Source organism: Botrytis fragariae (genome assembly GCF_013461495.1).
Source record: "Botrytis fragariae strain BVB16 chromosome Unknown tig00000225, whole genome shotgun sequence".
NCBI classification, from domain to species: domain Eukaryota; kingdom Fungi; phylum Ascomycota; class Leotiomycetes; order Helotiales; family Sclerotiniaceae; genus Botrytis; species Botrytis fragariae.
Window position 1 is genome coordinate 302,630 of NW_023501002.1, and position 24,739 is coordinate 327,368.

General features: G+C 42.5%; 10 protein-coding genes across 10 annotated transcripts; 8 read left to right on the plus strand and 2 right to left on the minus strand.

Annotated features, from left to right (window-relative positions):
* Positions 1 to 6,294: 6,294 nt before the first annotated feature.
* On the plus strand, positions 6,295 to 8,628 carry Bfra_011168 (putative c2h2 finger domain protein; the record flags this gene model as incomplete). The annotated part of the gene is made up of 3 exons (XM_037341498.1): positions 6,295 to 6,797; positions 6,943 to 8,052; positions 8,103 to 8,628. The coding sequence occupies 3 exons, from the start codon at positions 6,295 to 6,297 to the stop codon at positions 8,626 to 8,628; spliced, it is 2,139 nt and encodes a 712-aa protein (XP_037188310.1).
* Positions 8,629 to 11,941: 3,313 nt separating this feature from the next.
* Bfra_011169 (uncharacterized protein) lies at positions 11,942 to 13,572 on the minus strand (the record flags this gene model as incomplete). The annotated part of the gene is made up of 5 exons (XM_037341499.1): positions 11,942 to 12,075; positions 12,243 to 12,635; positions 12,708 to 12,878; positions 13,184 to 13,396; positions 13,449 to 13,572. The coding sequence occupies 5 exons, from the start codon at positions 13,570 to 13,572 to the stop codon at positions 11,942 to 11,944; spliced, it is 1,035 nt and encodes a 344-aa protein (XP_037188311.1).
* Positions 13,573 to 14,488: 916 nt separating this feature from the next.
* On the minus strand, positions 14,489 to 15,048 carry Bfra_011170 (uncharacterized protein; the record flags this gene model as incomplete). The annotated part of the gene is made up of 2 exons (XM_037341500.1): positions 14,489 to 14,620; positions 14,680 to 15,048. The coding sequence occupies 2 exons, from the start codon at positions 15,046 to 15,048 to the stop codon at positions 14,489 to 14,491; spliced, it is 501 nt and encodes a 166-aa protein (XP_037188312.1).
* An 801-nt stretch (positions 15,049 to 15,849) lies between these two features.
* On the plus strand, positions 15,850 to 16,121 carry Bfra_011171 (uncharacterized protein; the record flags this gene model as incomplete). Its single annotated transcript, XM_037341501.1, has 2 exons — positions 15,850 to 15,889; positions 15,916 to 16,121. 2 exons carry the CDS (start codon positions 15,850 to 15,852, stop codon positions 16,119 to 16,121), a joined length of 246 nt encoding a protein of 81 aa, XP_037188313.1.
* A 733-nt stretch (positions 16,122 to 16,854) lies between these two features.
* On the plus strand, positions 16,855 to 17,364 carry Bfra_011172ca (uncharacterized protein; the record flags this gene model as incomplete). Its single annotated transcript, XM_037341502.1, has 1 exon — positions 16,855 to 17,364. The coding sequence occupies one exon, from the start codon at positions 16,855 to 16,857 to the stop codon at positions 17,362 to 17,364; it is 510 nt and encodes a 169-aa protein (XP_037188314.1).
* Positions 17,365 to 18,163: 799 nt separating this feature from the next.
* Bfra_011172cb (uncharacterized protein) lies at positions 18,164 to 18,415 on the plus strand (the record flags this gene model as incomplete). Its single annotated transcript, XM_037341503.1, has 1 exon — positions 18,164 to 18,415. One exon carries the CDS (start codon positions 18,164 to 18,166, stop codon positions 18,413 to 18,415), a length of 252 nt encoding a protein of 83 aa, XP_037188315.1.
* Positions 18,416 to 19,058: 643 nt separating this feature from the next.
* Positions 19,059 to 19,835, plus strand: Bfra_011173 (uncharacterized protein; the record flags this gene model as incomplete). Its single annotated transcript, XM_037341504.1, has 2 exons — positions 19,059 to 19,206; positions 19,747 to 19,835. 2 exons carry the CDS (start codon positions 19,059 to 19,061, stop codon positions 19,833 to 19,835), a joined length of 237 nt encoding a protein of 78 aa, XP_037188316.1.
* A 215-nt stretch (positions 19,836 to 20,050) lies between these two features.
* Positions 20,051 to 20,647, plus strand: Bfra_011174 (uncharacterized protein; the record flags this gene model as incomplete). Its single annotated transcript, XM_037341505.1, has 1 exon — positions 20,051 to 20,647. One exon carries the CDS (start codon positions 20,051 to 20,053, stop codon positions 20,645 to 20,647), a length of 597 nt encoding a protein of 198 aa, XP_037188317.1.
* Positions 20,648 to 21,392: 745 nt separating this feature from the next.
* Positions 21,393 to 22,290, plus strand: Bfra_011175 (uncharacterized protein; the record flags this gene model as incomplete). The annotated part of the gene is made up of 4 exons (XM_037341506.1): positions 21,393 to 21,858; positions 21,923 to 22,040; positions 22,112 to 22,170; positions 22,232 to 22,290. 4 exons carry the CDS (start codon positions 21,393 to 21,395, stop codon positions 22,288 to 22,290), a joined length of 702 nt encoding a protein of 233 aa, XP_037188318.1.
* Positions 22,291 to 23,023: 733 nt separating this feature from the next.
* Positions 23,024 to 23,471, plus strand: Bfra_011176ia (uncharacterized protein; the record flags this gene model as incomplete). The annotated part of the gene is made up of 2 exons (XM_037341507.1): positions 23,024 to 23,371; positions 23,427 to 23,471. 2 exons carry the CDS (start codon positions 23,024 to 23,026, stop codon positions 23,469 to 23,471), a joined length of 393 nt encoding a protein of 130 aa, XP_037188319.1.
* Between the last annotated feature and the right edge of the window lie 1,268 nt (positions 23,472 to 24,739).

Sequence of the window (24,739 nt, forward strand, 5' to 3'; positions counted from 1 at the left end):
CTTCCCCTACAAAACTTCAAAGTCTCCCATGGAACAAACCCCATTGCACCAAAGGAAATACCTGAATACCTCGGCTAGTGGAGCTCACTAGTCCGGTCTGAGATACTCAGCCCTGATCAATCTAGCTTAGATCACTATCAAAGCGTACTAGGTAGTTATCTGTTGAACTTTTCACAGGGCTGCGTTGGATGCGGTATTCGTTAGAAAGTAGAATGCCGAATTGACATTGAAAATGGGGGTGGTTTGGGGTTTTTGCCTTTTGCCTCTTGCATAAATACCATGTAGGTTTATAGACATTATTATGCCGGATTAGCTGGAACAGGGAAGTCGAAAGTCATCACCACTCGGTCCTACAGATTATTATCTATCTATCTATCTATCTATCAACAATGAAATCACCCATTATTTCTCCCTCAGAAGCGTTCCATCAACAATCCGCGCACTATCACAATCTAATTTCCCATCTCCGATTATTCACAGACACGGAAATGGCCTTATAAGGATGGATTCAAACTACCAACTCGCACCCACGCACCAGTGAAAAGCTTTCAAAAGAGGGCCAGAGGGTCGGGACCGATATTATGGTTTCTCGCCCATCCACAGCACTACTGTACGCTCGAGCAAGTTGTACGGAGTAGCATGGAATTGGATCCTAGACCCTTGAGTTCGTGCATGGTTGGTATGAAAGGGAGTAGAGTGGGGAGACAAAGGGCTGGCTGTTATTTATGACGTTTTAGTGAGGGTAAGGAGAGACATTACTCCGTTCCTCATATATCACTGAAACAAGAAAGTAGATAGATATAATCCAAATTAAGCAGATCAATTAGATTGTATGATACAGTCTAAAATATCACTTACAGAATAGACAACCAATTCAATAATATGACTACACACCTCTTTTCCCCCTTTCGTATATTTTACGTGAACTACATGAAGCTCGACTCTTTTGCATGTGCTGGATATGGATATCTACATGGTATTGAATCCTACGGTCCTAATAAAGAATGGTACGTATCTAAAGTACACGAAGTAGTGTATTGTATGCCATGTAATGCCCGCGAAAGACTTAGAAATGTCGACAAGATTACTCGAGGTTGACGTGAAGAGGGGAGCTCGGATCAATCAAACATGTGTGTACATCAAAACCCAAAGAAAACAGAAAAGGAACAAAGGAAGAGTACAACGCCCGAACTCATTTCGCCTTGAAAGGCTGATGGGGACCATGTTCGACATCCACCCCGTGCCGGTATACCTTCCTTATCTTACCCTGCTCTGATTATGTGTTCGTTGTTTGACTGTTCCTATGCATGCCCTCCCTCGTACACTACCTTAAAATATGCAAGCAAGCAAGCTTTGCTTTCCGAGTCCGTATCTTTGCATTCGTGTGTTTCGTTCCACCAATTCCCTGTCTATTATGGATTTTCTTCCAATAAAAAACATCGAGTTAAAGCATCGAGAGTTGTTGACATGGATGCAATGAATGATTCGCACGCGTGAGATAGGAATGAAGATTCTGACGTTGTATTGCGTTACCAGATTGAGGCGCACAAAATCGTCGGAGGTGGGGCGTCAATAGACTGAATGGATATGGTGCCCATGGCTCATTGAAGAAATCTTAATGTAACGCAAGTAGGTGCTGGGTCAATAACATGGTCGTACCGCATATACTGGGATCTTGGGACTGGTTGATTGCCTTGATATTGCCTTATTGTGATCATACCTGGTCTTTCATGTAATCAACAGACCACAAGAGTCGAGAGAGCTTACCAGTGTTAAATCTCTGACTTACATAGAAGGGTGATGTGAGATTCTTATGTATTGGATAGACAATTGCAGATGATGCAGCCAGACCGTTTCACATGCATTTGAGTTGAGAGGCGGGGTAATGAACCTTATTCGAGAATTGGTGTTCTTGTATCCGATATGACCGTGAACATGAAGTATCCTGTCTGTCCCTAGAATGCTTGTGGATACATACACACTGATAGGACGTAGAGCTAGGACTGACAGCTAAATTGCGAGTGTCTAAGCGCCACTGAAGTTTCCAAGGCAATCCTCAAGTTTATCATACACAATGTACCTGACGAGCGTCGGGGTATAGAGAGAGTACCAGACGACCTCAGTCTCACCGGACAATGAAAATTGATCAACAAATTGATCAACGAAGTGCTTCAATTGTTTTGAGCATGAGGTAGACGCAACACAACATAACATCTGATCCAATAGAAAATCATCCTACTCTTCAGCGTACAGGTTTGAGAAGGGTAAATTGCAACCATAACATGACTTGGAAAGATCATGGGTGAGATTGAGAAAGATGACAAGTAAATAATGCTGCACCTCTGTTTCGAAGATCAACACGAGCCTTGTGAGTCTGGGAGTAGTAGCAGTTGTTGTGGGGTATGTAATATAGAATAACAAATCCCTATTTGCTTCCCCTATCCGTGAGACATAACATGGCATTAAGCAGGGCTTATGGCGTAAACTCAACAGGTACTTATTACGCCGTGATGGTATCTCCGCACGAGATGGAAAACATCATATTCCAAGCTGAGCGTATTCTGCCATGTTTTCTTTTCGTCTCCGCATTACATAAGTGCCCAAGGTGCCTCGAGTATTTTTTCCAACTGCTAGTGCCAGTGGCTGTGTTGAAGATCTTCGGATTTACATGCTGGATTGGAAATAACTCGAAACAAGTGCTGAAGTCAATCGCTGACGATTCCAAGGTTGATACTAAAATGTCAATTTAATCCCTAAGATCGAAGCATGTGATTCGGATATCTCGAGGCGAAATGCTGCGTACAATGAAATTTTCAGGTCAGAATTGGTGGCTTAGCCGGGTAAGGGTATTTGTGAATTTGTGTGGAACGCTAGGATGGAGGATAATGAAAATGTGGATAATCTCAAACATGGAGTTAGTTGTCATATTGGCTACAGCATTTCCGTCTTTTGCAGTAGATTTGCAGAAAAATAGACAGACCCTTCAAAAGGCTGCAGATGCTCAGGCATTTATCTGCAGTATAACTTTCTCAGTGTTGACAAGCTCGTACTAGTAACCAATTGACTTGAGCTGGAGCTGTGGCGATTGCGGAAGAAGTACCTTCGTACTCCGCACAATACAATGAAATGCTACGAAAAGGGTTCTGATCCCTTTAGATCATTCTCTCCTTCGCTTAGTGAGTATTATTAGCATGAATACCTAGCAGAATGACTCTCGTCATAGGATTCAGAAAGAGTAGTAATAAACATTTGTTAAATTGTCTTAAATGTGCCTCCTCAATCAAGGATCTGAAGTATTGATGCATTGAGACCCTTGATTCTGCATTAGCTAAACACTACAACCAACAACAGCTGTTGTTCGATCAACTCTACTTTACAGATGGTTGGTGTGGTCCCTCGTGTAATTATTCATCACTTTACACATTCTAACAATAAAATACCTCTCCGATGCTTTCTTCCAATAAACAACCTAAGTGGATAATCTCCTAATATGTGAGATTGCTGGCTATATCTATATGGAAGAAAGTGTGGTAGTACAGTCCCAAAAATCATCCATGATTGCTTTTAGAGGTTACCTGAGAAAGAACTTGTAAGGCTGAACAGTAATTGTGGAGTACCAGATCACATTGACCAATGAGGAAAATTGAAAAGAAAAAAGTCAGAGCTAGTGGATGGCTAGGGATTCTCAGATTAGACGGTGTAGCTAAAAGGGGTAATAATGGACATGACCCAAAAGAAATCAAGTTTATGATTCAATTGATTGAGAGGTCCAGATGCTTCTTGTTTTCAATAATTTGTACGGAAATATAAACATACACACATAGCCTTATGGAGAGTTAGCAAAACACTAAATAGGTAATGACAACATGATAGTCGAGATGTTCCTACTCAAGGATTCAAACTTTTATCATCGTCATGACTATCATCACCATCATCATCATCAACATCAGTTTGACAGATGACCAGCCGTATGGCCTTACCTATCTATGCTCCTGTGATCTTTTGAGTTCGTGCTACCAAACATGGCATGGCATGGCATCCGACAGGGTTGCAGGATAGTCATAATCGAGGTCTACTAGGTAGGTATCAGAAACCCCGCTGTCGTTGTATGCAAGAGGGCAACTTTATGGGGCTTGATTAATAGTTTATAAACATCCCATTGGCGCCGGTTTGATTCATGAATTACGCGCATCACATATTCACAGCGGGTAGCCTAAGAATGAGCCTATACGGCCTCGCAAGGTAAGACTCAACACTCGTGAATGAACCTGGTTCGCAAGACCATGAACAACACTGGATCAATCAGACTGAAAGTACATTTCAGAAGAATAGAATCACGTTAGAGAGATGACTTTGTGAAACGACAAAATGGATAGCACGTACCGGAATCTGCATCTTACAATGTTCTTACGGTATATCTCACTCGGGTGAGCTGACTCTGACTGACTGACGACTGACAATTACCTACCTCCCCTCTTACTATCCTCTTACCTCGTCCTTCCCCTCCTTTGAAAGTCAGCATCCTCTTCTCTTCTTTTGATCAATTGCCGCCATCTGTATTTCATCGTATTATTGTATCCACTTTCCACCATACGTACTCCCTTGTACATGAAATCAAGCAGTACACAGATCCGAAAAATAGCCCTAATCCGCCGTGTTCACATCAACCTAACACAAGAACGTCTAAAGTAGGATTGAGAGGAGCTCAGTCATTTATCAACATCATTAATTGTCATCGCAACTTCCCCAAATTGGATCGACTCAATTCATTTCCTATTTTGAGTTGGTACTCCCCTCTCTCCCTCGTAGAAAAAGAACTCACCCTATCGTACTACCGTGCGCCGGGAATTGAGACAAACAGCCTTTCGATTGTCTTGGCTTTGACCAGTATCTTACCCTTCATAATTTGCAAAGGCGAGAAAGGCGAAAATGTCCGAAATTCCAACTCTATTATAGATGCATCGGTAGGTATCTACTCCATCTATACCTGCCTCCAGAGTAATAATGTCATGAACTAGCGAACGAAGTACAGTATTTAAGATTTACACTACCGAACACTCATCTGGACAGACCTACATACGACTCGAATACCGAACCCCTAACGCTGTAATCCTCGTCTACTCGAGGAAAGACTTTTATCTACTTTAATCTACTTCTATCTACTTGCTATACTTTATTCATACTTTATTCCCAAAACGAAGAAGGCTTTGTGGTCCTTGCCTTGAGGAGTTTAATGATCCATCCTCTTAAGTCCTCGTCCCCTGTGTCCGAATGCTCCACCTCGTTCTTTTCGCTCTACAGAAGTATAATAAGTCCCACCCTTTACCCTCAGTGAACCCATACACCCACCCATACCATAATCCATTCTGTTTAACCCATAAGGATACGGATACCTGGGTACTTGAAATCCGCCTATCAACTTCAATTTTTGGTTGGCTCCCTCCGCTCTCATCCGTCCGTCCATCATCACCATTCCCACTCCCCGAATGAAATCCTGGCTTCCCAGCCCTATTGTTTGACATTCGTATTCTTAAGGCTCATGAGCTTATGAGAGAGGGAAGCAGGAGAAAGAGAGAGGACCGACCGAATGAAATAGCATTCTATGTACGACGATAGAATTTAAAGCTTATATTTGAATGTATGTATGTATATATTTTATGAAATATTTACTATTGTTGCCATTATTATCATCTATTTAACTTGTCATTTATTTGTTTATCTATCTATTTATATTTATATGCCTTGAGGGTCTCTCTGCCTTCCTCTACACAAATGTATTTGATACTCATTATTATCCATATCGTCCATATCTATGTGAACTTACTTTTCTGACTGAAATAGTTCTCGATTCAATTTAGGTTTTTTTTTGTTAGTACACATTCAGCCCTTCCGCTAAAGATTGGCCGAAACATACCTCTCCGTACTTCTTCGTCCTTTCATAACCACAGACGTTCGCCCCGTCATCCCATTTTATGAAGGGTTCGCAAAACAACGTCAACTTCGCGAACTCTTCGAGCGTACTCCAAGAGGCATTTGGTCCTATTGAAGAAAATACATATCATTGGAACCGGATGTTGTGATCCGCAACCTCTTTTATTGTAACTAATATACTCTTCGGAAAAAAAATATCCATGTTGCGATTTCCCTTCTTCTCCACTCTCAATCTTTCCCTCCCAAGCAGAACGGCACGTCCGACTTAGCGACTTCTAGACGAAGACGAGGTCAGCTCATGTTGTTAGGAAGACTACAATATACATCCACTTAATTTTCGCAGCCTGTGGCTTAACTTACACAATGGATATTCCTATGCGTGGCCAAAAGCCGAGCTTCAGCACACCCTTACCAGAAATCCACGTACAAGACTCTCACCATCCCGATCGATACCCCGATAGATACTCAGATCAACACAAATACCATTCTTCCAACTCTTCAAGGGCCGCCGCTGGACCAATGTCTATACCTAACGCGAGAGAGTCTCCCCCTCCTCCTTTACCGCCACCTAAATACATTCCAGACACAGATAATGGGGGAGATCTTGCGTGGCAGTGGGCAAATCAAAATCGGGAACTCGATTGGGGAAGAAATATTTCATCGGTTCCCGCCGGCTCGAGTCTGTATGGGAGCTATAGTCGCAATAGCATATCAGATGAGCGACCAGACATTGGACGTCGAGGAAGCTCCAACGCCACCATCACTGTCCATCCGTCGAAAGATGCGAGCAACCATGCAATTGCACTGCCAAAAGATGAAGGCTACTCAAGTCTTTCTGCTTCCAACGCAAGCATTGGGTCGACACAGTGAGTGCTATTATCTTAAAATTACGCCGGAGCCTCCGATTTCATGTCACCCCGCAAACAGGATCGCCAGTTCTCTTGTCAATGCTTTACTGAAGATTACGAAGTGTTTTCTTGTGCCTTCTTTTACTAATTCTTCGTTTCGCAGATCAAGAACCTCAATAGGCTTTCAAAGTTCTGTCCACGATACATATCAAACTAGTGCTCAAGCATACGACAAATCATTACTACAAAAGTTGGGTAGCAGAGGAGATAATTTCACACCATCAAGACAATTCGCGAAGTCTCCGTTCAGCTCATCTGTAAACGATGCATCACCAACCTCTAGAATAGCGCGGGAACATGGTCATCCTACACTCAAGCCACTCTCTCTGCCAATCCATACACACAAACCGGCGCTTGCAGAGAGTCCTATAAATCGGTGGGCAGACTCGCCTTTATCCTCCGGCATCTCACCAGGCAATCCATATCCCAGACTTAGCACTTTGAATACATTTGACTTCAGGTCACCGACCGATATGATAGACAACGAAAGGTCACCACACCCTTACAACATGAGGTCAGGGAGCATAGCCGATGACGCATCAAGTATCGCCAGCCAATCTAGGGATAGCTTCCAGATGCCTTCTCCAGAATACGAAGAGGGCTTCCATATGGAAGAAACGGGTCTGAGACGACTACAGATAGGAGAAGAGTATCATGGTCGGAGTGAAGGATACTCTCCCTGCTCTACTACAGGCGGGCAAAAACGACGCGCATCTTCTCCTCCCCGAGATGATAGTCTACATCTACTACGCACGGTAGGCAGTGCAAGTGATCTTGCTCGACGTCGCGAATCTGGCTCACGCTCAACACCAAGTCCGCGCTTTCACTCGAGCTCTACGTCTATATCATCTACTACTTCTTTACCTAGGAACTCATTTTCATCCACATTATCAGTGACTGCTAGTAGCGCGACCAGCATGGGCTCGTACAGTAGGCTGTCTCATGGAGGCCTCTCACCTGGACCCTTGGATATCAACACCGACATGTCATATAACGGTTCAATGTCGTTAAATCCCAGCCCAAGGGGCTCAATTTCGGCTAGAACAACCCATCATCGAGCTTTATCTGAAAGTCGACCTCTGACTAATGCGCGAAAAATGCCAGAGGCATTAGGACACGTGAAACACAATAGTGCTCCTAGTAGACAAGGCGGTTTCATTTGTGAATGCTGTCCCAAAAAACCTAAGAAATTTGACACCCAGGAAGATCTCAAGTTAGTGTTACTCAAAATCTAACTGTTTGCTGATACTAACCACAATTTAGCACGCATGAACAAGAAAAGCAGTATGAATGCTTATACTGTCGAAATCGTTTCAAGAACAAAAATGAGGCTGAAAGGCATCAGAATTCTTTGCACCTGCGTCGTTACTCTTGGTCATGTGCTGCTCTCCTAGATTGGGCGCATGCTTTCCATCCTTCTCCTTCACGACCCAACGACGCGGATACTTGTGGATACTGCGGTGAGGATTTCCCAAGAACTGGAGTTGCGAATCACGAGGGATCTCCGATGCCTGTGGCGACTGGTGAGGACTGGGACCTCAGGGGTGCCCATTTACAAGACATGCACAAGTTTGGAGAATGTAACCATGCGAAGAAATTTTTTCGCGCGGATCATTTCCGTCAACATCTTAAACATAGTCATGCTGGTACAAGTGGAAAATGGACGAATATGCTTGAGAACGCTTGTATGATAGACGAGCCACCTCCAGAGCCACTCAGGGGGCCCGAAAGAGTTAGTCCTGGTGGAGTGAGAGTAGGCAGGATCACCGAAGAAGACGAAGTGCTATAAAATAAAACGGTTTTCAAATCAGTGGCCAGTGGAAGTCATTTTGACATGCCAAATAAATACAATTCATTGAGGGTCTTTCATAAAAACAGTTCATATTCATATTTGGACTTTCTGACAATGGAAATCCCGAACGACCGAAACAACCATCATGAATTGGGGAGGTGACTTAGGGTCAGCCATCTATACTAAGGAGTTATTTTTGGTGCATTGCTTACAGTGCATTGCATATATTTTTCTTGCATGATAAGGACGCTCATACATCTGGATCTGTTTGGCGTTTTGGTTGTTTAAACTTTTTCTTTCCAATTTGAGAGTTAGTGTCAACCCTCTATAATCAGCGAGTATTCAAGAAACAGACTTGTCAGACTTAATTCCCGTTATCTTCGGGTGGATGACTCGGGCGCAAACGGGACGCGAAGAGCAAGTGAAATAGGTTTTCACTCGGGCTATGTCATCCATGTCAGTTCAGTACGAGGAGAATCCTTTCATGTTGGGTCTGCTATCTATGAGGGAGGGATGACTGCCGAGGTGCGAGAGGCAAGGAAAGGGAAAGACAATGGGCATTTAATAGGCAAGCGGCCAGGTTGTACTTACGTATGAAATAGGGCAAATACAAAAGCGAGTATATAACTATTGGCACAAGAAAATAAAAGTTTACACCTTTGAATACTTAACTTCTTCAGTTTTCGGATTGTGACACTGTCGAATATTGATATTGGTGTCGTTTTACAATTTTAGTAATGCAATTAGGAAAGGCAAAGGGGTGCTATGATATATCGAATGTATAGTTCCTACATGTCTATTCAAGCCTACCTTATCATCACGTATGTGCTACAGAAGTTAACCCTGCTTGACCTAGTCATTATTTACAGAGTTAAGCAATAATGCCATCAAAGCAGGAACATAACAGGATGAGCTGAATTCTAGGAAACTCTCAGGGGTAATGGAGGCTTGGGAGTGCGTTGATGGTAAATTGGAAGCTCGAAGGAACTAATGAAGTATGACAGCAAAGAGTGATCCTAAGCACACGTATCATGTTTATTTTTTGGCTTCGAACCTCGTCTACATATGAGGGACAAGGTGTTGATGAGTTCTACAAGTTTGCAAGGCAAGGCCATCTATCTAGTGTTGAGATCTCGTAGATTCTCTTCCCTCCGATCTAGCTTCTTTGAAATGGCACTCTATTCCTGGGCTGCCAAAACTAGAGGAAACATCAGGATGTCGATTCTAGTCTCATTTGAAGAGGTAGAAGAAGCAATGGTGGGAGCCAGAATAGAAATTCACTTTTGTTACGCCATTGTCTTCTTAACCGTGGTCAAATAATACTCCGGGAGAAATCGGTACGAAAAATAAGATTGAAAGCTATTGAATATTCACTTTTTGACTCATGAAGGATAGCTTTGAATATTGCTATGGATTCACTAGATGAAGATCATCATTGCGTAGCAGAGGGGCAGTGTTAGATCATTTTACAAGTGTGTTCCACTAGTGTCAACGGTTGGGACTAGTTATTAGATCGAGTAAAATCTTCCGATATGCAAGTCATAGATTGCGTGAAGGTACCACTGGTGCCGTATTGCATGCAATGTATCATTTTCATCGTTAGTGTGAGTAATATGTGTGCTCGCAATGGGTTAAGACTCACTTTTTGTCGATCAAGCCAGATGGGAAAGTGAATATTGAATGGTAAATGGGTGGTATGAACCATTATGTCTATCTAAAGTCTGAATTATGGTTAGCTTGAACCTTGTCCATTCGTACGATTCACTAGAAAAGCTGAAGGCCGAACCTGTCTGCTGAACTGGTCATGGAAGGCTTAGTGGGCGTAGTAAATCTTTTGGCAGCTGTCATATTCACTATAGGTTGATTCCTTAGCGTGGTGATCTACTTGACAGATTTCAGTTCTCTTACCTATATATAGACTCCGTTTCCTCGTTCCTTTTCAAAATTTTCTTCTTCTTCTCCTTCGTAGGGCGATTTGGATTCAACCAGCCATCTCTTGGATTCAGCGCCTTGGCCGTTCAAACATTTTGTTCCTTTCATTGAATCATCACCTTTTGATGTCGGCGCCTTGCTGTTCAAGCATCTTTGTTCTTTCTATTGAATCATCGCCCATTGTTTTCAGCGCCCTATCTGCGCAACCATTTTTGCTCCATTCGTCGAATCTTCCACCTTGACTTTCGCGCCTTACCCGTTCAAGTCATCTCGTCCCTTCATTAGATCGAGGCTATCAACTCTGGATCATTTCCTGCTATTCTGATTGATCTCCCTTCGGGGAGATTGAAATGATGAATAGCGGTACTTGGTTCGGGACCTTTAGCCTTGGCTAATGATCGGGTAAGATCATTTGGACCGCTAAGCCGGAACTCAAGGGGGATAATTCGAGCATCGAGCAGGATGCTTGCGTGAGGATACGGGCTGTCCTCAAGCGCGGTGCTTCAGTAGATTGAGCAAGATGCTTGAGCGGCGAGAGCGGGGCGTCAAGAGGTGATGATTCATTGAATCGACTAAAGTGTTTCGGCGGCTTTGGCGGGGGATCAAGCGGTGGTGGGTTGAAAAGACAGTCGCCTAGGCCAAGGCTGCCAGCTCTTCACTCTGCCGTTGCTGTCTTTTGACTTCGCTCCCTTCGGGGGGCGAGGGATGATAAAGAACAGCATCGGGGGGTGCAAGTCCGGCGGCCTTGTCCCGTAACTCTGGCCCAAGCCAGTATCCCTGTACCTTTTGTTGCTGTCTTTTGACTTCGTCCCCTTCGGGGGTCGAGGAATGATAAAGAACAGGAACATAAGGGGAGGGGTGCTGGCTTGGGCCAGAGTTGCGTTAGGTCGATTTCATCGTTCTTTAGGCTGAGCTTTGATGATTTCCAATCTTCCGGTGTCCTTCGGGGGATCGGGGTGAGGGGGTTACATTGGACAGCCTAGGGATCGCTGAAGTTGATCCGTAACTTGGGCTAAGTCCATTGCTGTCTGACACTCTCTACGATCTTCTAATCTGGTCATTCTCTTCGGGGGATGGTTGGTGTAGAAGCGGCGAGAGGGTGATTGAAGAGCGGTGGGCTTGGCTCGAGTTGCGTTAGGTTGATTTACTGATAATAGGTTTCAAAGATCCAGGTCCCAAAGGGAATACAACGTTCAATTTATATTATCTGAAAAGGTTTTGTCTTCAAATCTACCACAGTGTAACAATATTCATGACTGTCAACCAGTGTCTAATTCAATAAATCATGCCCACAGTCCTTAGGTTTCGTTCAACCTCTCTGGTCTCCTATCCTTGTCGCATACGTCTTTTCTGCCCTTTCCAATTTCCCAATAATCATCTAAAAGATGGCCATTGCATTCGGGGGTGAAGAAACTCCCCCTGGCATATTCAACGGCATAGATGTTAGGAAGAACGAATATCGATTTAGTTCGCGACAGGTACGAGACAAGGCCTCAAGATCGAATATTTCACCTATGTTGGTAACAAGTTAGCAGGCATGATTGTTAAGCTAATCGATTTCGAGTTGCGCGCCAGTTCTCTCTCTATATGGAATACAAAGCCAGGCGTATGAAAGCGAATGAAAATTGAACACAAATCGAAAATCACAGAGAACTTAGAACCCAAGGTGAAATACTTACCAATTGGCATTCCCCATCCTCCGAGCAGATATTCATGACAGCTAAGCTCTCCTTGTGTGGGATACACCTCCCAGCTTATAGCATCGCCTGCCACAGCTGAGATCCCACTATCCCATAACCACTCTAATAACTCCAAACTAGGTTTGACACCAGCATGTTCAGGAGTACTTTGTGATGCATATTCTTGTTTTTGGGAATCGGTGAAGCTATCCCATTCAGGAATTAGACCCATGCGGATAAAGAGAATATCACCACGTTGAGGGGTTATGTTTTGATCCGCGAGAATCTTGATGAGCGTTTTGAACGGGATGTTGTGCAGAGAAAAGTTGGTGTACTTGATGGGTGGAGATTGTTGGGTGCACCAGTAAGCGTAATCGATTAAAATACCGCGGCCTAGAAGCGATTGAGAGTAAGTATCATGAAGATGCGAGATGAAATGGTGGAAGGGGAAGTGTGAAGACAAACCGGCTATTCCTTCAGATGCCCAGTGTTGGAGCCCGATACGGTGATTCGATGTATCCATAATCTCATCTTTCGTAGTGCCGCCATAGAATACTCGGTCTTGTGATGTAGAGGGGTCGGAAGTATTTCGTGGCTGGGAGTAGTGACGAAATCCATCCCATTGGCTGCTTTGTTCTTGTGTTATAGGTCAGCCAATGCTTGTATGATATTCAAAATATGTAAAGTCTTAAAATTGGGATTCAAAGCTGTAGTTTTATGTGTCTTGTGGAGGTGTGACTTGATTTTGTCATAATCTCAACCGGCAGAACTCGAGGTAAATATACTAGGTAGCGACAAATTGTGGGTTTTACCTGCCTCTTTCAGATGGATACTTACCCATCATCTAATTGAGAAGCTATCATCAAGAGATATCCGATTGATAACTTTGTGAAGACATGCTAAAGACATCCAAACTAACAAGAAGTATTGCCATAACCTACGGGGATTCATATGATAAACATCATCAAAACATGCTCCATATCCACTCCCACCTGGTCCATTCAGTGGAATAATCTTATGACCACATTTTTGTCGTCCAAATTGGGAATACTCCAATTTTGTCATGTCCCATCCGAGACCTACTCTTCTACCGGTCTTGATCTCTGAAGTCGCCGCCGAAGAGACTATTCCGGGTGTGAGGAGGGATAGGCGACCTATGGTATTTGTCAGGTGATTTATAGTTCAGAAAGGTAAAGATACCCTTACCTATCCCTTCAAGAGCAGATCCAGGCTCCCCTATCCATACTCGTTTGGGGTTTGCTAATTTTGAGAAAGGGGTATCGTAGATTGAGGGGTCGTAACGCGGGGTAGTAGAATCCTTCTCGGCCATGGTCGGAATATCAATAAGAAATATCGGGTTTCTACGAGTTTCTATTACTGAAAGATGCCCTAAATCTTATCTTGAAGTCAAGAAAGAATCACACAATCTAAAAAACAAAGGTTTTTCCAGTTGCTAAATATATATATATTGAATCTCTGGGGAACATCACGTGTAATATCCCCCACCTCGTCCAACCTTCGGAAACTCGGTATAGTGATGTCCGCCAATCATCGTCCAAGTACATGTTTGGGGTTTCATACATATCACAACGTCTGAAGAGTATGCGGAATATCCAGTGGCAAATATAAAACCCTTCTGTTGTGGCAAGCGCCAGAATTCGAGTGAGAGTTATAGTACTTACTTGGACATCAGTACAGAATGTTTTGTTTTGCCAGTATCCGTCGGTATCATGTTCTTCCGGCGAGCTCCTTGATCTTTCTCTTGGTATTACTTAGACATATTGAATAGCCATTATAAAGCAAGTAATTCGCGAGAGGTGTAATACAGTTCACGGGCTCGCGGCCTATAGGACACGGGTGTGCTTGTGTTTATGTCCTGGAAGTATTTGGCAAGAAGATTGTATGCGTGGATGAGTTGTGCGAGGGTCTAATAATAATGAATCTTGAAATCTTGTGTACAGGTTCTGCATACAATCAGTTAGTGCTGTGAATGCTCAAAAAAAATATTCACTCAAATCAAATAACGCTATTTCAGCAATGTATATTGACTTTTGATATAATTGACTCAGACGTTAAGTCTGAGGAAACTAAACTAAAGGTACATCTGCAATTATTTTCGTAATATCAACGTTTATTCAAAAGGCCTTTGTTATCATACCAGCATATCCAGCCCCGAGATCCATTCCCTGATCCTAACATTGAAAGTTTGCTTTAGTCGCCAATTTAGAGTTTCCTTATCGTCCGTTCTAATCCCGCCCCATCCTATATTGACCTAGATGCAGACCCAATCTTGCGTACTTTGCAATCTCTTCCGGTGTGTAGTCTGACTCTTTGGGTGCATTTGAGCGTCTTCGCTGAAAGAGGTCCATCATTCTTGCCTATATGAATTCAGTTAGCATGACCGAAAGTTTTTGATGTAGGGTATGGTCTTATGTACCTTTGAGGTGTTGTTCTCACGTTTGTATTTCTCAACTCGTTCCTCGAAACCTAGATTTACACCTATCAACTCCTCAAAGGAAACCACAGCTTGAGTCACCAACTCAGTCAATTCCTCTGGATGCCTTCCTTGTTTAAGCTTCAACTCGTGAACGCCCAAGATAACTTTGTCTCTTGCTCTATCCATGTATTGCACGTGTACATCATGAGGGGTCTTGATATACGCTGACATGCTGTCGCCGTATCTCTTAGCATAGATTTTGATATTTTCCAGCTGCTCGCGGAACGATTTGAGTATCTCCTTTTCACGTTCGAGCCTCATTTTCTGGCGTTGACGGTACTCAGCTTCACTCATTGTACGTTCATCCATCGTGAATTTGGAGTAGGGATGCAGTGTAGGATTTGTTCGACAACCCGATGCAGAATTTTGAAGAAGTGAGCGGTAAGAGCCGTTTGTTGAATATGATATTAATGGTTGTTACAATGGTTCTCCACAAGGCTGATGTCTATGAAGACAGACAGATATGAAAGCCGACAGGATTTGAGATTAACTCGTGTAATTCGATATTGTTTCTTGGATTCTTTGGTGTAGGGAGCCTTGTGCGTAAAAAAGATATTCTAATACATATGTCTTGTTATGTGGGAAGTGAAATTTCTGGTTTGTTGCTTGACATGTTGCAGGAGTCCAAATGGGAAAAGTTCAAGCTATTTGTGCCCATTCCTCGATGTGTGTTTGAGCTAGTAAATACTTTGAATGACTACAATATAGTTGACTGAATCATGATCACACCACTTTCTATTATCGTATATGACTCGAAATTATGGTCAACTCAAGGCATTTTCCTTTGCAGATTAGATCGCCCTGACATTTGTGACACTTGAAGAACTATCATGAGTAGGCTATCGCTATGTGAGACACGACTAGCAGAAGTCCAAAGATCCGTGAGTAAGTAATTAATTGGTGATCAAGATGCTATTTTTCTTTGTCGCTGAAGTCGTTTCTTGGAACCGAAAGTTTATGGGGATGTTATTCACCGCTGCCCACAAGATTGTACTCACTTTGAGCATTTCTATCAAATTTCAGACCTAAACAAAAAGATACACCAGTCTTTACAGAATCTATATCCTCACAGCACAACATACATATATCATACTGTATTCAATCTACAAGATGTTTACCCATTCTTCTATTCCTGTCATTACCATAAATGGTGTAGACCTCTCACATAGCCTTGAGGTATCTTGATTGCAAACACGACAAGCAGCCAAGAAGCAATCAAGGATGGAGTTTATTCATGTCCCGACACGCTACAGAGTGACGCTTCAGCTGTAGCACCTACAAAAAAGCGCTGTTATGTTCTCAGAAAAGTCATAAGAGGCACATCAAAGGTGATCAAAGCCTTCACCAGTACGTATAATCTCCTCCGTAAGATCTGTGATTAAAGGATAGGGGCTGATCTGCCTTTCAAAACTCCTACAGGAGTTTAAGAATCATATCCCAGTGGTACCTGCAAATTCGGAAGAATGAGAGGAGAGCATAGTATTGGGATCTTAGTGTGATTCCCCTATACTATTATCCGAATCATGCATAATATGAAGATGTGCCGGCCCAGTCCTAGTTGGGTGTTGACGTCTGAGGGTACACAGGCAGGGTTTGATCGTGTTGGTCATTAGACATGAGAACACGATCTCTTTCACACTCTGAGGAGATATAAATGGTGTCTTCAGCTTGGAAATGTTAGAGTCACAATACAAATGACGAGGCAATATGAATCAACGAGATCTTAAGACTTGTCGAATAGCATTTTCTGACTACTCCTGACTGTTCACTTTGTATCATACAGTTCATCATTCACGTAGCGTTTTATGATTCTCTGAAACATATAATGGTCCCAGACTTGTCCAGATTTGCATCTTCCTTTTTTTCAAAGTTTGATTTTTCTCGCACTCCGCAACATAATCCAACGATTTCAAAGAACTTCTGTACTTCATACTTTCAAAACACCAACCCAAGTCGTTCGACCCAAGCCATCCATCACAGCAAAGCTTTCTCTGAACTTTTCACATCGCATCACCACCATCATTCCTGCTTCATACAATACCTGGTTCAACAGCTGTAGGTTCAACCCGCAATTATCCCACTAAGTCACACCGTTAACCGAGTAGCCAAAGGAATATGGACTCCAGAGATGTCTACAAACGGATGCGATCTATTCTTGAATTTGAGCTCGATAAAAGAATATCCTTGCTCAAAGAGAAAGTTCGTGATCGAGATCTCCGCATTGAAGCCATCACCGCTCTCCGGAATCTATACACACTTCGCATTGCCAGTATATATGTCGACGGAGCTACACACAACTTTGCATCAGAAGTTTTAACTCGGAAAGACATCGACAATATTCATAGGGATATTTTGAACATCCAACACATACCTCATCCATTTTTGAATGATGTTTATGACATCGTTTGCACTCCCGAGGCAAATATTTGTGAAGTTATCTCATACTTTTTCAGAGGGGGGGCCATTGCACCCGCTTTGTTGAATAAGATAGTCAAAGATGTTTCTCAAGCAAACATTGCTTGGCAAATTGTTCGTCTTGACGCTCTCTTAGGAGGGGTTCGAACCCGTTTGTCTGAGGAATGGGAGAGGATCAACTCTAGGCTGCGTATTGGTATAGCAGTTTAGCGCACAAATGGAGAGACTGGAATTGGCAATGAGGTTAGTAAGTAACCTAGGGCTTAGACTGAACGTTACTGCTTGATACCCTCTCCGTAGTTCTGGAATTGAATAGTGCACGTTGTTAGCTGAGAAAATAAGTACAGTAGGCCCGGTACTGATGGGCTGGGATACTTTCAATTGGAGGTTTAATAATCGATTTTGGGCAAAATTATGCATGGCTCTGATAGTTCTTGACATACAAATGAAAATGAATCTAAACATCACCAAGTAGAATCTTTTATCGCAGTGAATGCATCTTATTGTACCATTGTATTGTCACTCAGTAGAAAGCTTGACTGGATTCAAGCGTTTCGCGATGAACACTCACGGCGTAGCCAATTTAGAGTCATAAATGATTCTTGAGAGCGTTCATACCATGACTGAAAGTAAAATTAATCTGACATAATTTCCTTTACCTTTTCCACAAAATCCTTTGCTTCCTCCCTTCTCGCTCCTGTTCTACGACAAGATTCAAAGAACCCAAGCACCGAACGTCACAACTTGCACAACTTGAGAAAATTTTCAGATCCAGGTCAACACAGTCGAGCCAAACACTGCCAAGTATTATGATATACCCTTGGTTAAAATAGAGGTTGTCGCTAAGTACATCAAACAGATCCAGATAGCTATTTACATATCTTCACCTTGTCGAATAGTGAAGCTTAATACACACTTAAGTTAATCTTCTCCCCTAGTGTCCTTGGTAAGATTTGCTCTTTAGGAATGTTTTTAGCTTATCTAATTGTTAATCCAGAACGACCTCAAAATGAAGATAAATCAGGCCATGAGAGCCTCTAAGGCGTCGGCTGAGGCGTCGGAAGGCATCAAGAGCGAGATAAAAAGGTTGGAGAGGAGGGCAGCGGAGCTTGAGGAAAATAAAAAGCTTCTGGAGATGAGAACTCCAAATAACAAAAAGGAGATTACTAAATTGAAAGATGACAAGCCGAAAGATCAGGCTGAAATTGCAGCTTTGCAGAAAGAAAAGGCCAATGGATGGGTGGAAAAAAGGTCTAATTAGGACAAAACAATGATATGGTAAGCTCATAGCAGCGGTCTAAGTCCATTTACTAACTACAAATAAAGAGATCCAACAACATCATTCGGTAGATACTATCACGGGTGCTGGATGCTTAGCTTGGAATGGGAGGGTTGACGCTCAATACAGAAAGAACTGCCTCACTTTTGGATATCTATCCTTCAATACCTAGTGTAATAGAAATAAAATCCTCCATGAAAAATGACATCCCATTATGCAATCTTACGGTGCAACATTAATATGGCCTTTCAATGCTTTCTCGGATATCCAACATCGACTGCTCTGATATTAAGACATATTGAGTGAACCTATCACGGGATCACTATCCAAAGTGCAAAGTTGTATCCTTATTCCAATACCACCCGAAAGCTCAAACTTCCAGCCCCCGTACTGACAAGATTTTTACCCAGGAGGGGAAAATTTCGATTCAAACTTAGATTATTCACAGGAAGGGACATACTCTCGGAAACTCAAAGATTTTTTGGTCAAGAAACATCAGGATCTGGTGAGGTATATGGTAGGAATTAATGGCTTTGATCCAAAAGCAACGGTATGGCAACTATGACGGAAAGCGGAGGTCTTGAATGATTCTAAAGCACTCGTGTGGTCCTATAACTCCTCATCGATGACCAAGCATCATATTGAGCAAAGAAATTCCGAAATAAAAGATTCGACGGAGCAGCCAAACTTTCAAATGGAGAACTCGGATTCCATAACTCTACAACCAACTATCAGCTCTGATAATGCTCAAAATAATGAATTTAATTCTTCAAGTTAAAAGCCATGTTTCACTCATGCAAGAATATTTCACACATAGAATTCCACTGGACAATATGTTTCGGGGTGGCGGGCTATATGTGACCAAGTGTATGAGTTGCTACATTTTACACAGCTTCGGTTTAACTTTGATATAATCACTACCTCAAACACATACCCAGTATTTATTTTGTCCTGATTTTGTTCAACATGGAACAAACTTATACGCTCCCAGAACGTTTACGAAAGCATGTGTCAAGTTTGTGAGTTGATTTAACCTTTGTGATGTACATCCGGAGTCATTCGTACCTGCCATGTTTGTATTTTTGAAATCCCAATCTTCATTTTGGAGTCGACCTACCCTTTCAACAATTTTTACGGCACCATCATCTCATTTCTCTAGACACCTTCAAAAGAACTCTGCTGGCAATTTATTTGGGAGAAGTTTCCTATATTCTGGTGCTCTTTTCTATCACGCTTGTCACGCTCCATAAGTTTTGACAACTAAAGCACTCCAAGGAATTGCACAAACTTAAGCAAGTGAGAGGAATTCCGAGATAAGCGGCGAGGAATCGAATATTCAACTCTTTTCATCAGCAACGAGGACACTGGCACAAAGGCTGGGGCTAGATCATTCGAAGAATAGTACAAACTCAGGCGTCCAAGGAGTTCAATGACCGGCGGCGGATAGTTTAGTTCTCTCTTGGGCACAGTCAGCGAAACTCGAAGCGTTCGAATGATAGCAGAAACCTGGGCTCTCGGAGACCTCGAAAACAGACGGCGGACAATTCTCAAAGATTTCTATACTTCAGTCTTCTTTTCGACCAGATTGGCTTGATTCAACTACTTCTCAATCGCACAATGTCGAGCATCGAAGAACAGATCAACGATGAATACCGCGTCGCACATCTGCTGTGCGCAGCAATCAATTCGCAACTGGAGCTCGAGAAAGCCACGGAAAAATTGATTAAAAACGTGTATAAAGATTTAAGAAGAATGGAAGCTGCTGGTTGCTCAAGTGAAGATTGGAACGTAATGTTTGACATTGCGCAGCAATTAGTTGATACTTTTGGAATGTTGACTGTTGATGAGAGTCACATATCCACGATTGAGGAGAGAGAGGCCGTTGTCGAAGTCGAGAAAGAAGTCATAGATGGAAAGCAGCCGGAGGAAGATATTGAAGAATACCTCGAAGTATTATTGAAGGAGATACATCCCAATTTGGATCAGATTAGGGCTGCTGCTAGCTTAGAGAAGCAGGAACTACACGATGTATTTGGTTTGGCAAAGCAAATTCCCGAGTCTCTTAAGTTTACGTTTGACGGGAAAGTGAAAAAAGCAACTATTGAGGAAAAGGAGGACGATAGAGTAAAGAAGAATAAAAAGAAGAATAGGAAGGGGGGAACGAGAAAACATAAGAGAAATAGAGGAGCTTCATGTCTCTCGATGAAGAAGTGAGGGTTCCTAGAACCGTCTCCTCTCATTCTGTACTATGATATTGAAGATGGAAGTTCAACATATCGAAAGGTTTCTCGACTTTAGCTACTTTGACGGGAGGCTTGCATAATTTTACGGTCTCTATTTGTGCAAAGTTATGCAAAGTTGCAGCGATATATTGGACTTCTATCCCGCTCGCTTCAAAGTGTTGAGCTTATTTTCGATTTAAGTTTATGATTATTATTGTATACTGTGTACGAAGAGCAGACCGTCAATTGTGAGAAGAGTGGGGATTTTTAGATTACAAAAAGTAGATCCCGAAAGAACTAGAATTACTTAGCATGGGAGCATTTGCTAGAAATGCTTTATGTATACGATGGTGCGAATTATTGTTACATCGCGATGTTCTTGGTGATTTCGGAGGACGTTCATTTGCACATGCACTTTCACTCTAGTTAAACCTAGCAATTCGAGTCCAATTCAATTGAATTTTGTTTTGCGTGGTCATTTTTACCATCAAGATATATTTGTAGTGGTGTAAATCTCGCATATCACTCACATTGTGGTGTTATATTCATCAATTCACTAAAATCAACCTACTTTGTGAGTCAACCGAGTATCCCTATTTCTAGGGGCTCCTAATCACCTTGAATTTCCTACTTTCCTCTCACGAATGAACAACGAAACAAACACTTTTGTTTTTATTACTTATTTGATTGTATTACGGAACCTAAGATCAGAAAATCTTTCATCAACTTAACTTATCATGGAGCCAAATCACACGAAATCTACCACTAATACGCCGTTTGTCGATCTCGGACTTCTCATGGGGATCAATCATCAAATTGAAGCCGAAAACACTGAAGAACGGTACAGAGATTACAAAATGTGCAGAGAACGCATAGATAGCATGATTCCACCTATGACTAGCTCTGGAGAAACAACCGTGGCTACACTTGAGGGATCGGAAGACGAAAGGCTGTCTTCGGAGACACTGTCTGACACGGAAGAGACATCAGAGGATATTCAAGAAACTCGAGCTGAAACTAAGAAGAGGAGACGCCAGGAATTACTCGATAATCATGATGCAGAATCGTACGAGCTCGTCGTGGATGACCTTCTTGAGAGTCAGATTAGACATTACGCGGTGCTGCAGCGATGTGGGTTGGTTCCCGTGCAAGCAAAAGAAGATACACATTATAAGGAGGATACTTGGAGTGGGACTAGCGAAGGTTGGAATTTACTCAAACTTGTGTTGTTCTGGTCTTCCACTAATGCTCGGTCTCTAATTACTAGAATCAGACCCTACGCCAAGATATAGAGATCCTATTTCCAATCTACCCATTTCACAATTTTCGACTAAGAGCAAGAATCCTAAATTATCCCATGGCGAAAATAACGTGAGCGCAATTGGGTAAGTCGTTGCTGGCACTACCCGTCCATTCATACGAATGTTGTAAGGAGATCTCGCTAATGATCATGTAGAAAGAGTGGGCCTGGCGTCACAAAGAAAGGTCACGTTGCCAAGAAACGGGCAATCATCAGTAAGTATTCCACGGAGCATTCGAGAAGTTGCCAGTTGCCAGTTGCTAATCAATTTTTAAGACAAGAAGGACATGTTCGAGTTGATGTTTAAGGGACCGGAGCATTGTTCTAGAGCTTAGTATGAGAGAGATATGCGTGGAGGTCTGGATGGGGTTTTAGTGGGGGTTCTTATGACGTCGAAGATACACATCAGAATTTTAGAATTCAAAGGCACAACAATAATTGGAATAAGGTTTGGAGGTACGTTTTGGAGCCGAAGACTTCAATTTTATCAGTAACATCGCCAAGGATAACAACCGAGTTAGTAGTCATCAGTATAGGAAGCAGGCTTTCTTTCCGGAGATATTTTTATTAGTCTAAAAAAGCACATCTTTATTCAACTACTATTGCTTTCATTATAACCACACATATTTGCTATACTTCATAATCTTCGGGTGCACTTACACGAAGACTAATATTTCAATGAGCCTGTCATCCAGGCTGCTTCTTTGAGACAAGTCCTCCACAGAGGGTCAACATCTTGATTTGGTGCTGTTCTCTGAATTTCTGGGTGAGAAGATGTGAAACCAAGCAACAATGCTGAATTTCCGCGCACGGTGTATCAACAACAAAGACAGGCAGAGCAGGAAGTTTCTAGAAGTAAGACCAGTCTCTGCAAATCTGGAAGCTGGATTCTCATCTGTCATCGAAACATTCATTCGAAATATATGTCTATCAAGGTCTGGACCATTCTTAGAAGGTGACTCAAACGACTAAAGTCAATCAAAGAATTTTATGTTTGTATGAATATATATCGGGGCTCTGCTCGCAATAATGTTGCTAGAAATACACTTTCAACTTTCATTTCCCATTATGGCCGAAGATTTGAAACCAAGATACTCCGAAACTACAAAATGGGCAGATGAAAAATCTATAGAGAGAAACCCCAGAAGAAAATCTACAGCGCTGCGTAGCCCCTGCCGAGGTCGGAACACAATGCTTAGAAACTCTTCCATTATCTCCGGTTCAGCTGCGCAGCCACAGACCTTTCATTCAGGAATGATAGCGAAAGGTCGAACATCCAGATTTGTGGAAGAACTTAGCAGCGATGAGAACTTACCGAGCTTGGTAAAGAATACGGGGGCTGCCAAGACGTTTGATGAAATGCCACTGCCTCCTGGGAAAGTAAGGTCGGCAACTGCATGCGAGGAGCAGACGAAAGTGAGCGATTCTTGTGAAGCAGATTTCAGCAGACACTACTGACACTTTCTCACAGGTTGAGGAAGCTGAATGCTGGTTTAGGAAATGTGGGCTGATGTAGATTGTCGAGTGGAGTACTGATGTTATCACGAAGTATTGGTGAAAGTGAGACTGCCGATGCTACCAGGTTCTGGCATCTGCATCCCTCGGAACTTCAAACTTGGTGTTTGTTGCTTTCTTGTAGGCTTCTATAAGAATATGAGCAATGTTCCCCAAATATCATGAACATGATATCGCTAGGAGTAAATAGATATCCTGAGAAGAACGATGACATCCCTTTGATATGTGTGAGAAATTTCTAACGTTTAGGGCTTTTAACATGGGAACCTGAATTTTGCTAATCTTCAGGAAAAAATGGCAATCTCGGGTGTAGGTTCATGAGATAAATCAAGCAGTGACTGGGTTTAGATCTGTGTCGACTACAATACCACCAGACTAATGATTTTGTGTCAGGGCTAAAACTTCGAATAATTCGCCTGCTGAATAATGAATTGACTGCAAATTTCTCCAGAATCTAGCATTTTTTGGCCTCTGTATAAGACTCAAAGGGGAATGTTTGAGTACATGTCCACTTTGATAATGCCAAAACAAAACACTGCTTCAAAACTCCTAGCTCTCGCTACCACGGGATACTTTTCATAGTTTTGAGTGAATGGCTATCCCCGCATATCATTTGGTGGCTGAAATTTTATTTGAGGGTCATTTCCACTCTATTGTGAATGTCCCATGCCAGTCATGAGATTCATTCGCAGCACTAGCACATTGAATAGGTATCTATAAAGCTTGCCACATGTTTCCTGGGCAGATAAGTCCCTCACGAAGAAACACAAGACTATTTAAGCACCTGCCAGCTTAACAAATACCGGAAAAATATATCCAGCAATACTACCTCATATCAAAGTAAGTCTATAACTAGGCAATAGAAGTTAAACAGCCTGCTCACCATTTTTACAGTATTCCAAATCGAAACAACGCCATGCCTGAAAAAGAATCCAAAACTTTGCCGAAGATTAACATTTCTTCGGCGTGGGTTCTACTACAGAAGGTGTCAACACTCGTTAATAATCTTTCGAAGTCCCAAGAAGAAGCCCAACTGTCCAGAAATACAGACTCGCAGGCAATCGAGAAGTTGAAGAATAAGGTCAAATCACTTGAAACCGAATTGAAGGGAGCCAATCAAGACTTTGAAAGACGGATCAGGCAGCTCGAGAGTGTGATTTATCGTTCGAAGTGACCCCCACCGAGCTCCACGTGCGAGTGGTCAAGACTGGAGTTCTGCAGGCTGAGCGGATCAACGACAACTTCGGAACGTGAGGAGCTTGAATGCTT